Source organism: Mustelus asterias, chromosome 28, assembly GCF_964213995.1.
Source record: "Mustelus asterias chromosome 28, sMusAst1.hap1.1, whole genome shotgun sequence".
NCBI classification, from domain to species: Eukaryota; Metazoa; Chordata; class Chondrichthyes; order Carcharhiniformes; family Triakidae; genus Mustelus; species Mustelus asterias.
The window spans coordinates 9,803,853-9,817,074 of NC_135828.1; the positions used below are offsets into that span (position 1 = coordinate 9,803,853).

The following is a 13,222-nucleotide window of genomic DNA, read 5'->3' on the forward strand; positions in this document are numbered from 1 at the left end:
TACCAGGCTGATTCCGGGGATGGTGGGACTAATATGAGGAGAGATTGACTAGGTTAGGATTGTTTTTGCTGGAGTTCAGACGAATGAGGGGGGATCTCAGAGATTTATAAAATTTCAACAGGACTAGACAGGGTAGATGCAGGGAGGATGTTCCCGAAGGTGGGAGAAGCAGGGGTCACAGTCTGAGGATTCGGGGTAGACCATTTAGGACGGAGATGAGGAGGCATTTCTTCACCCAAAGAGTGGTGAGCCTGTGGAATTCATTACCACAGGAAGTAGTTGATGCCAAAACATTGAATGTATTCAAGAGGCGGCTGGATATAGCACCTGGGGCGAATGGGATCAAAGGTTATGGGGAGAAAGCAGGATTAGGCTATTGAGTTGGACGATCTGCCGTGATCGTGATGAATGGCGGAGCAGGCTCGAAGGGCCAAATGGCCTCCTCCTATCTTCTATGTTTCCATTCCCTGGTTCCCGGGATGAGAAACTTCAGTGATGAGGATAGATTGGAGAGATTGGGACTGTTCTCCTTGGAGAGAAGAAGGCTAAGAGGAGATTTGATTGAGATGTTCAATAGCATGAGGGAGCTGGACAGAGTAGAGAGGGAGGAACTGTTCCCGCTGGTAAAAGGATCGAGAATGAGAGGGGCACGGATTTAAAGTGATTTGCAAATGAGGCGTGAGTAGAATCTTTTTCACCAGCGAGTGGTTGGGGTCTGGAATGCGCTGCCTGGAAGTGTGGTGGAGGCAGGTTCAATCGGGGCATTCGAAAGGGCATTTGGATGATGATTCGAATGGAAACAATGTGCAGGGGTACGGGGAAGAGGCAGGGGAATGGTGCTAAGTCATGATGGCCGTTTGGAGAGCCGGTGCAGATATGATGGGCCGAATGGCCTCCCTCTGCACCGTAATGATCCTGTGATTTAATTTTATTGTCAGTTTTGTAGATGATACCTAAATAGAGGCTCAGGTGGATCACAAGGAATAGTAACACTGCTTCCAAAAAGGATAAAGATACTGAAGTGAAAAGTTTGTGTGCAAACTGATTACTACAGGAGTGTGAGACCAAAAGAGGACGCGTGCGTTAAATGGGGGCACTGCTGTGAGGTGTTAATCATGAAGAAATGTAGTGTTTCTGGTGGATAAATCTATCAAACTGTCCCGATTCAAAAAATTGGCAAATTATGTCTCATTAGCAGACAGCTAAATCAATGGGGTTGACCTGTTGATGCAAAGGGCACCAGTTGATTTTGATTTAACACCTGACATACAGTCCTGATCACTGAATCACACGCAGGACACTGTAAGAGTGCCGAGTCAAGACTTGAAAGGACCCCTGCCATCAGCAATTTAAGCCAAGAGGAAAGCGAAATATGTGAGGCTTGTTTCCACCGCAAAAGAGACGGTGAATTGTGCTGTGAACTCTATGCAATTTGATGCAATCTAAAATCCATCAGGAACTCCCATGGAGAAAGCGACGCTTCCTATTCCATTGCAGCGAGTGCCTTTTGAGACAAACCACTTACCCGACGTATCAGAGTTGATTTGCGAAGGCTTCTGCTGTGATATCTTTACAATATCACACTAATTACGGACTCCCCGGTTAACAACAAAGTGAGGGTTACGTGGGAGGGGGAAGTGATCTATTGCAGTGCAGTTAAGGGGATGTCTGTTACGTTATCGTTTGACCGTTCTTATGGCGTGTCCTTCCAAAGAGCACAGGCCAGGCTGGGGAGGCAGTTGACTCATAGGGTCCCTGCCAATTGCTATTCTGTAAAACAGCCACTGGATAGTGCACGTGAGCAGGCTGGCTGGGCTGTGTACATGCTCCTGAGGAACGCTGCAAGATAATATGTAGTTATTAGCTTTGCAAGTGGGGAAGATAACACACATTTGTAGCTCTGTAGGCTTATTAAAGCAAAAACAACCAAACCAACTGGTTTGTTATTGTGCATTTTTATCTGCAACAAGCTGCACACCTTTGTAAGTTTTACCATCAACCACACACACACACACACACACTTACAAAGCTTTAAGTTTGCAAAAACAGATTGCAAAGTCCAAGTGAAGAAGTCAGCTGGCTGAAACCTGCCATTACGATCCTATTTTCCAGTTTAGCATGCAGAAAGCCACACCCAGGGTAGATTACCATGTCACTCGACAGCACACAACACACACTGGGGGGGGAGGGGGGGCGGGGAGGGGGCAGCAACCAGGGGGCCAATCGCTGCTGACTTACTGGGTGCCACCTCGGGGGGTTGGTCAGTGGGCACCGATTCAGCCGAGTGCAAAGCAGTGGACTGACTCTTCGTAACGCCGTTACTGCCAACCTCGGGGGCCGGTGCTGGCATTCATGGCACAGCAGCATGGCAGAGAACAAGCAGCCGTTTGCAAACAGGAGACAGAAGACACAGAAATAAAATGGTACAAAAACATGAAACATATTTCTTTCCAGGAGCAAAAACAGGAGGAGGGAGGAGGAATATCAACAGAGGTTTTACTTTTCCAACTATTTGAACCCATCAACCGAAGCAGTTATTTTGATATTGTTACCCAATAAACCAGAGCGCGCGCACACACACACACACCACTCACAGGTACATACACACCCAGGTGTGTGCACACACACACACCACTCACAGGTACATACACACCCAGGTGTGTGCACACACACACACCACTCACAGATACATACACAAACAGGTACATACACACAGATGTGCACACACACACACACCACTCAGGTACACACACATACAGGTACATACACACAGGTGTGCACACACACACAACTCACAGGTACATACACACAGGTGTGCGCACATACACCACTCATGTACATACACACACAGGTACATACACACAGGTGTGCGCACATACACCACTCATGTACATACACACACAGGTACATACACACAGGTGTGCGCACATACACACACCACTCACAGGTACATACACAAACAGGTACATACACAGGTGTGCACACACACACAACTCACAGGTACATGCACACAGGTGTGCGCACACACAGACACACACACACAGGTACATACACACACAAACGAACACACACACAGGTACATACACAGATGTGTGCGCACACACACAGGTACATACACACATGTGCACACACACAGGTACATACACACACACACACACATACAGGTGCACGCACACACACATAGTTACATACACACAGGTGTGTACACAGACACACACACACACAGGTACATACACACAGGTGCGTGCACACACACAGCTCCACAAAGGACACACGTACACATGTACATACGTACACGTGGACACACACACGCTCCAGTTGTGCTGATTTGATCACCCATCTCCTCAGTCAGTAACCCATTCCGTTTCCAATCCCACCGTGTTTAACTGTCCCGCCTCCACATTTTTCCATCTTGTCTCAGGCCTTTCTCTTTCCTCTTCTTCCTGGCAGTGCCAACTCCATCACTCGCCTCACCACATTTCCCCTCTCTCCCGCAGTGGATGACCATACCATCTCTGCCCGAAAAAAACCTTCTCCGACGGTCCCACAATCTTCACTGACCCGATGAGTTTTTGTCCTTTCTTGTTACTCCACACATCCATCTCAGCAACTGCAACCCGTTAGTGTCCACCTGCTGTTCCTCTCCTTTTGATAGTGTCCAGATTTCTGCACTATTTTACAAAGCCGGTCCCACAACTGTTTTACAGGTTTTTCTTTTCAGTTGCAGTGACCCTTTTCTATTACTGAGTTTCTCCCAAATACTTCGAATCGATCCGAATGAAGGAGATTGTCATCGACTTCAGGAAGCGTCGTGGAGAACATGCCCCTGTCTACATCAACGGGGATGAAGTAGAAAGGGTCGAGAGCTTCACGTTTTTAGGTGCCCAGATCACCAACAACCTGTCCTGGTCCCCCCCCCACCATGTCGACACTATAGTTAAGAAAGCCCATCAACGCCTCTATTTTCTCAGAAGACTAAGGAAATTTGGCATGTCAGCTACGACTCTCACCGACTTTTACAGATGCACCATAGAAAGCATTCTTTCTGCTTGTATCACAGCTTGGTATGGCTCCTGCTCTGCCCAAGACTGCAAGGAACTACAAAAGGTTGTGAATGTAGCCCAATTCATCACGCAAACCAGCCTCCCATTCCATTGGCTCTGTCCCGCTGCCTCGGCAAAGCAGCCAACATAATTAAGGACCCCACGCACCCCGGACATTCTCTCTTCCACCTTCTTCCGTCGGGAAAAAGATACAAAAGTCTGAGGTCACGTACCAACTGACTCAAGAACAGCTTCTTCCCTGCTGCTGTCAGACTTTTGAATGGACCTACCTCGCATTAAGTTGATCTCTCTCTACACCCTAGCTATGACTGTAGCACTACATTCTGCACTCTCTCCTTTCCTTCTCTATGAACGGTATGCTTTGCGCAAGAAACAATACTTTTCACTGTATGTTAATACATGTGACAATAATAAATCAAATCAAATCAGTGCTAATCCATTGCTTAATCTCCATACTTCCATCTACCCCCACCACTAAGCCCAGGCGCCTGAAACTAACTGGTGCAGGCAAACCAGCATGTGTTATTACCAATCTCCAGCCCTGATATAAAGGGAGAGTTAGTTGGCCTTCAGGCTATTAAACCTAATCCAAAATTCTTCCACGGCATGGAGCATCACTAGCTAGTGCAGCATTTGTTGCCCCTCCCTAGTTGCCCTTGAGAAGGTGGTGGTGAGCCGCCTTCTTGAATTGTTGCCGCTCATGTGGTGTAGGTACACCCACAGTGCTGTTGGGGAAGGGAGCAGGATTTTGACCCAGCGACGGTGAAGGAACGGCCGATATATTTCCAGGTCGGGATGGTGAGTGGATTGGAGGGGAACTTGCAGGTGGTGGTGTCCCCACGTGTCTGCAGGTTGAATTTAACGCCACTTTGGATGTCGCAGGGCACACAGGATGTACTAAAATAACCAACTGGCAAGATTGAATGTGATGGGACATCACATTGAGCGTGGGCAATGTGACGTATAACCTCACAAGGCGTACATCATGTATGTAATGCAAGTCCTCACAAGACATAAAGGATGTGCCATGAAATTTCAGAAGTAATAAAAGTAAAGTTTACTTATTAGTCACAAGTAAGGCTTACATTAACACTGCAATGAAGTTACTGTGAAATTCCCCTGGTCGCCACACTCCGATGCCTGTTCGGGTCAATCCACCTAACCAGCACATCTTTCGGACTGTGGGAGGAAACCGGAGCACCCGGAGGAAATCCACGCAGACACGGGGAGAACGTGCAAACTCCACACAGACAGTGACCCGAGGCCGGGAATCGAACCCGGGTCCCTGGCGCTGTGAAGCAGCAGTGCTAACCCACTGTGCCACCGTGCCGCCTACATAATACAACCCCATAGCAAAAATGAGATGTGATGCTGCATCTCACAGTTCATAAAGGATATGTAACAGGATTTCACAGGTCCTTACTGATACTGGGTCGTTTTTACTAACATTATCAATATATACTCTCTCTTCCATTACCCTCACTGCAGGATTTTGCACTGAGATTGACTTGCCTTTATCAACATCATGCGATACCGTACCAATACTTTAATTTACACCTGTGTAACAAACACTGAGGTCTAGAATAGTATCCTGGTCTAATCATTTTCCTTGCGTCATTTTTTTGGAGTGCCTGATTTTTGTCATAGTCCGCATAGACGGTTCTTAAATTGCCCCACGGCGAGTGCATAACACACTCATCATGTTTTATTCCCACTGCATTCAGTGTAGTTCATGGCCGTGTCTCTCTGGACTAGTAGCAGTTGTCAGGTTTGGAGGCTACAGCAGCATTGAAGGATCAGGCCATTTATGCAAAATTCACTTTCCTTCATCCACGTCCTCTTGATTTATTTCTCGAAAGCCTCCAAGTCTTATTCAAGCGAATATATCCCCCCCATTGTTCCTGCTCTGTAAGAAAGACTCCCCACCCTGGCACCATGGGTTAGGGGTCCTGCGATTGATGGGTCTGGAGAAAAGGTTCACGCTCCTTTCAAAGGGTGCCTCAGAGAGGGGACGGATGCAAGAAACCTTTCCCTCTCACTTGCAATCAAACCTGCTCTCAAATCTTCCTGAAGTCCACCAACGTGACTGCTTAGTGCAGGGTCCTACAGTGAATCACAGAGAATCATAGAAACACTACAGTGCAGAAGGAGGCCATTTGGCCCATCGCGTCTGCACCATCAACAATCTCACCCAGGCCTACCCCCAAAACCCGACATACTTACCCCGCTAATCCCTCTAATTTACGCATCCCGGGACACTAAGGGGCAATTTAGCACGGCCAATCAACCTAACCCGCACATCTTTGGAATGTGGGAGGAAACCGGAGTACCCGGAGGAAACCCATGGAGACACGGGGAGAATGTGCAAACTCCACAAAGACAGCCGGGAATTGAACTCAGGTCCCTGGAACTGTGAGGCAGCAATGCTAACCACTGTGCCGCCCCCATATATATTACACGTATATTACAGGCTAAACATATTGCAAGGTAACCCTTTTACACATGATTACTTTCACGCATGTGTCTGAACCGGGGGGAATAGAATTAGAATCCCTACAGTGCAGAAGGAGGCCATTCGGCCCATCGAGTCTCCACCGACCACAATCCCACCCAGGCCCTATCCCCGTAACCTCACATATTTACACTGTTAGTCCCCCTGACACTAAGGGGCACTAAGGGTCAATCCACCTAACCCGCACATCTTTGGAGTGTGGGAGGAAACCGGAGCACCCGGAGGAAACCCACGCAGATACGGGAAGAACGTGCAAACTCCACACAGACAGTGACCCAAGGCCGGAATCAAACCCGGGTCCCTGGCGCTGTGAGGCAGCAGTGCTAACCCACTGTGCCACCATGCCGCCCCATGGTGAGCACTCGCGGTGTATGGTGGATTCTTAGTCCGCTATGTTTTGCCGACATCGCTCACCATGGCAGCCAAGTTTGGAAGGTGAGAAGGTTAGTTTTGTTCCTGTTTATTTAATCAACAGCATTTTCTCTTTGGAAGTACAAAAGAATTGGCGTCTTTCATTCTGAAGGCTTCTAGATTCGATGCATTCCAAGTGTCCTCGATGTTCAGTGTTATCCTTGTGATGTATATTCTCAGTGGCATGTGTGTGGGAGCCCCGCTGAGCTTGACTGGTTAACCTCGACATCAAGGAGCTTTCAGAAGCAGAGCTGAGAATGGGTTTCCACTGTGAGTTCTGTGCTGTGGACACAGAACATTTGTGGCTGATCTTGGTGAGAAGGCCACAATTGTAGTGAACATGTCTTTTGATTTGATTTGATTTATTATTGCTGCATGTATTAGCATACAGTGAAAAGTATTGTTTCTTGCGCGCTATACAGACAAAGCATACCGTTCATAGAGAAGGAAAGGAGAGAGTGCAGAATGTAGAGTTACAGTCATAGCTAGAGTGTAGAGAAAGATCAACTTAATGCAAGGTAGATCCATTCAAAAGTCTGATGGCAGCAGGGAACAAGCTGTTCTTGAGTCGGTTGGTACGTGACCTCAGACTATTGTACCTTTTTCCCGATGGGAAGAAGGTGGAAGAGAGAATGTCTGGGGTGCATGGGGTCCTTAGTTATGCTGGCTGCTTTGCCGAGGCAGCGGGAAGCGTAGACAGAGTCAATGGATGGGAGGCTGGTTTGCGTGATGGATTGGGCTACATTCACAACCTTTTGTAGTTCCTTGCGGTCTTGGGCAGAGCAGGAGCCATACCAAGCTGTGATACAAGCAGAAAAAATGCTTTCTATGGTGCAGCTGTAAAAGTTGGTGAGAGTCGTGGCTGACATGCCAAATTTCCTTAGTCTTCTGAGGAGTTAGAGGCGTTGGTGGGCTTTCTTAACTATAGTGTCATAGAACATAGAACATTACAGTGCAGTACAGGCCCTTCGGCCCTCGATGTTGCGCCGACCAGTGGTACCAATCTAAAGCCCCTCTAATCTACACTATTCCAATATCATCCATATGTTTATCCAATAACCACTTGAACGCTCTCAACGTTGACGAGTCCACCACTGCTGCAGGCAGGGCATTCCACGCCCTTACTACTCTCTGAGTAAAGAACCTACCTCTAACATCTGTCCGATATCTCTCACCCCTCAATTTAAAGCTATGTCCCCTCGTGCTAGCCAACACCATCCGAGGAAAAAGGCTCTCACTATCCACCCTATCTAATCCTCAAGCATGGGGGGACCAGGACAGGTTGTTGGTGATCTGGACACCTAAAAACTTGAAGCTGTCGACCATTTCTACTTCGCCCCCATTGATGTAGACAGATATCTTCCGTCATGTTGTGTGTGTATCAAGGGATGTGAAAGACACTGGATTGAGAGCAGTGGTGATTTGGTACTTAAATCACTTGCAGGGAAGTTAAAAGGTTAGGCATACCGTTGAAGGGCTACCTTCAAGATTATCAAGTGTAGATCAAGAAGCAACACTTCCATATTTTTGTGTTCTTCCAGAATGCAAACTTTCAGTATCCAAGTGCAGTTGACCAAATACAAGGAATGATTTACAGGTACAAACAGGTAGCAAAGCAGTAGGCAAACACTTTTAAGATTTTCAGCAAAATTGTGGAGGCTTAAGAACCTGATAAGTGTCTTCAAAGAGATGTCTTTCATCCTTTAAAAACTACATTTTAGTGTCACTCGCTATTGAATTTTTCTTTGCCAAGCTAAAAGTCCTTTGTTAGTCATTGGTTAGGCTACAGATTAGTAGCATTCTGAACCCAGACCGTGTGTATCAATCCCATTTTTCCACAAAGGTCATGAAGCTTCTATAATACCCAAGCCAGCTAAACAGGGCTTGATTGTAACAGGTTACTTTATTCCATATACAACACTCACCTGACCTAGCAACTCCAAAGCAAACTGGAGTAAGGTTTTTAAGTTTAACAGTGTCACAAGTCGGCTTACATTAACACTGCAATGAAGTTACTGTGAAAATCCCCTAGTCGCCACACTCCGGCGTCTGTTCGGGTACACTGAGGGAGAATTTAGCATGGTCAATGCACCTAACCAGCACGTCTTTTGGACTGTGGAAGGAAACTGGAGCACCCGGTACTACTCATTTCCACAGAACCGTACACAGTTAATCAGATCTTCAGTAGAAGATGGATGGATCTTTCAACATTTGTACCAAAGATCCTCCAATTCTGCTTTGCCGTGCTCACAAGTTGTGGTTTGCGATACTGGCTCTTGGTTTTGCAATGACATAGCTGCAGCCTACATACAGTTTAAGATCTAAATGCTGTTTTCTGTGGATGCTAACCCCTTCCCAAAGCAGAAGCAGTATTAAACCAAGCACGCAAAAATCGGTAGCAAAGTTAAAGGGGAAGATATCAAGCAAAACGGGGATGATGAATAGCTACAGAGACTGCAGGTGAACAGGTCACATTCATATGTGTGTCATAAAATCTTCTTCAATGCTTTGATGTTTAACTAAAATCGCCAGGGGGCCTGGTTAGCCGTAAGATCTGAGCTTCAGTGCTTGGGACAGAATGGAAGGGAAGATGAATCCATCCTCACACATGATCCAAATCACACATACTAATTTAAATAGAATCCCTATAGTGCACAAGGAGGCCAGTCGGCCCATCGAGTCTGCACCAACTCTCCGACTCAGCTTCTTACCCAGGCCCACCCCTGCCCTTTCCTCGTAATCCTACATATTTACCCTGCTAATCCCCCTAACCTGCACATCTTTGGCCTGGTGTAGAAGATCATAGAATAGAATCCCTACAGTGCAGGAGGAGTTCATTTGGCCCATCGAGTCTGCACTGACTCTCCAACAAAGCGTCCTACCCAGACCCTGACCCCATGTATTTACCCCACCATTCCCCCTAATCTACACGTCTTGAGACACGAAGGGGCAACTTAGCACGGCCAATCCACCTAACCCGCATATCTTTGGGCTGTGGGAGGAAACCGGAGCACCCGGAGGAAACCCACGCAGACACGGGGGGAGAAGGTGCAGACTCCGCACAGACAGTGACCCGAGGTCGGAATCGAACCCGGGTCCCTGGCGTCGTGAGGCAGCAGTGCTAACCCACTGTGCCACCCTAAATCTCTCACCCATCTTCATACTTTTGACCGAATCAAGTGAGCAAAGTGAAAGAATTGTTTTTGTAAAGGAGTTGCATTATTACTCAGATACGATCACAAAAATAGTGTGTGTCTTCACTCAACTAGACCAGAAAAAGATGGCCGGCTCCAGTTTGCCTGCAAGTCTGCACTGTTACATGGATCCTTCACACACAGATTGATATTAAAATACTGGGTCAGCTTAGATAAACACCTACCTTTCCCCTCCTCATCTTCAGTGGTCGTGTTGCAGCTCTCAGTTGACCCCTAGGAGACACAAACATTTTTATAAAAAAACAGAACAGACTTTCAACATCGAGCACTGTGTGAGAGGTATAAGGATCACAAAAGAAGAAATTGAGAGATTTGAACACCTTCCCCCAAAACTGATCGATCTCTCACACAGGCAATTATTATTTGCACCTTATGAATAAAGTTTTATTTTTATTACTGTCACAAGTCGGCTTACATTAACACCGCAATGAAGTTGCTGTCAAAATTCCCCAGTCGCCACACTCCTATTCGGGCACACTCAGGGAGAATTTAGCACGGCCAATGCACCCTAACCAGCACGTCTTTCAGACTGTGGGAGGAAACCGGAGCACCCGGAGGAAACCCACGCAGACACGGGGAGAACGTGCAGACTCCGCACAGACAGTGACCCAAGCTCAGAATCAAACCTGGCGCTGTGAGGCAGCGGTGCTAACATTTTATTTTGATGTTCATGATCAAGTTAAATGATTAAACCACCCACAAACCTTGTTGCAAGAACAGATAATTAGCTGCATCCGTACATAGAATTTGCGGAGTTTTCACAGTGGGCGGGCTGGCTTAGGGGCGATAGTTCTGCAATTCCGTGAACCACACAATTGACTTCCCCTCAGCCAATTCGTGGCAGGACTCAACTTAATGCGAGGACTTACCTCGCATTAAGCTGATCTTTCTCTGCACCCTAGCTCTGACTGTAACACTACATTCTGCACTCTCTCCTTTCCTTCTCTATGAACGGTATGCTTTGTCTGTATAGCACGTAAGAAACAATACTTTTCACTGTATGCTAATACATGTGACAATAATAAATCAACTCAAATCAAAAATCAAACAGCAAAACAAACTGAAGCCTATGTACGGAATGTAGAGAGTCGCCACAAACTACAGCAAATAGAATTCACGAACACTGCAAAGTCTCCCGACAAGAGCAGGGTCATTTCTCCAGCAAACTGGAATGAGTAGAAGATGGTTATGTGTGCATAAACTCAAGCCCAGTCACTTGCAGTGATACAATCTCCATAAAGGATCATAGAATCCCTAGGGGGCGGCACGGTGGCTAGCACTGCTGCCTCTCAGTGCCAGGGACCTGGGTTCAATTCCGGCCTTGGGTCACTGTCTGTGTGGAGTTTGCAGATTCTCCCCGTGTCTGCGTGGGTTTCCTCCGGGTGCTCCGGTTTCCTCCCACAGTCCAAAGATGTGCGGGTTAGGTTGTTTGGCCATGCTAAATTGCCCCTTAGTGTCAGGAGGAACTAGCAGGGTAAATATGTGGGATTACGGGAATATGGCCTGGGTGGTATTGTGGTCGGTGCAGGCTCGTTGGGCTGAATGGCCTCCTTCTGCACTGTAGGGATTCTATGACTCTATGACCCTACAGTGCAGAAGGAAGCCTTTCGGCCCTTTGAGTCTGCACTGACCACAATCCCAACCAGGCCATATTCCCACAACCCCACAGACTCACCTTGCTAATCCCCCTGACACTAAGGGTCAATTTAGCATGGCCAATCGACTGAGCCCGCACAACTTTGAGCTGTGGGAGGAAACCGGAGCACCCGGAGGAAACCCACGCAGACATGGGGAGAATGTACAAACTTCGCAAAAACAGTGACCCAAGGCCGGAATTGAACCCGGGACTCTGGCGCTGTGAGGCAGCAGTGCTAACCACTGGGCCACTGTGATGGGGTGAATACCCAATTATCGCCTTTCTGACTGGGATTAGGGGTGTTAGTATAGGGGTCCATTCTGACTGGGATTAGGGGTGTCAGTATAGGGGCCCATTCTGAATGGGATTAGGGTGTCAGTATAGGGGTCCATTCTGACTGGGATTAGGGGTGTCAGTATAGGGGTCCAATCTGACTGGGATTAGGGGTGTCAGTATAGGGGTCCATTCTGACTGGGATTAGGGGTGTCAGTATAGGGGTCCATTCTGACTGGGATTAGGGTGTCAGTATAGGGGTCCATTTTGACTGTGATTAGGGGTGTCAGTATAAGGGTTCATTCTGACTGGGATTAGGGTGTCAGTATAGGGGTTCATTACTGATACTGCAGGTACATGAATCTGCAACATCTAAAACTCCATCAATGGGTGGTTGTGTACAGGAACATGTGTGACTATGCATTAAGGAACAGTGATGTGCAAATAAGGAGTGCATGGCAAATTTAATATGATTGGTATTTTTAAAAGTTCTTTCATGGGATGCGGGCGTCGCTGGCTGGGCCAGTATTTGTTGCCCATCCCTAATTGTCCTTGAATTGAGAGCCTTGCTAGGCCATTGCTGTGGCTCTGGAGTCACATGTAGGCCAGACCAAGTAAGGATGGCAGACTTCCTTCCCTAAAGGACTTCAGTGAACCAGATGGGTTTTTCCGACAATCGACAATGGTTTCATGGTCATCAGTAGATTTTGAATCCCAGATTTCATTTTTATTGAATTCATCTGCCGTGATGGGATTCGAACCTGGGTCCCCAGAGAATTACTCTGGGTTTCTGGATTACTAGTCCAGTGACAATACCACCAGGCCACTGCCTGCCCCGGTATGTTTTGAACGTGACGTCTTCTTAAACCTTTATCGAAGAGGGCTTCTTGCTGCATTCAGTTACGTGGGAGGCTTACTGACATAATCGCAACAGTCAACCCAAGATGATTCTCAATCTGTAACTCTGCTTTGAGTCACAAATCAGCATATTACTCAGCACACTAGCTTTTCCCAGATAGCGTAATACAAAAAGGTTTATATTCATCCCGGGTTGCTAGCAGTAGTACCCGAAAGATCAGTCTTACAATTATGAAAATCCAGAACAATCTGG

General features: G+C 47.2%; 1 protein-coding gene across 6 annotated transcripts in view; it reads right to left on the reverse strand.

The window, feature by feature from the left end:
- Positions 1–13,222, reverse strand: part of LOC144480213 (calcium/calmodulin-dependent protein kinase type II subunit gamma-like) — a 463,856-nt gene that overhangs the window by 45,111 nt on the left and 405,523 nt on the right. For 4 of the 6 annotated variants that reach the window (XM_078199441.1, XM_078199439.1, XM_078199440.1 and 1 more), the window contains one exon: positions 10,367–10,415. In XM_078199441.1, coding sequence (XP_078055567.1) covers positions 10,367–10,415 — 49 coding nt within the window. Of the gene's footprint in view, positions 1–2,238; positions 2,344–10,366; positions 10,416–13,222 lie in introns of all 6 variants that reach the window. The other 2 variants (XM_078199435.1, XM_078199436.1) reach the window with 1 other exon arrangement.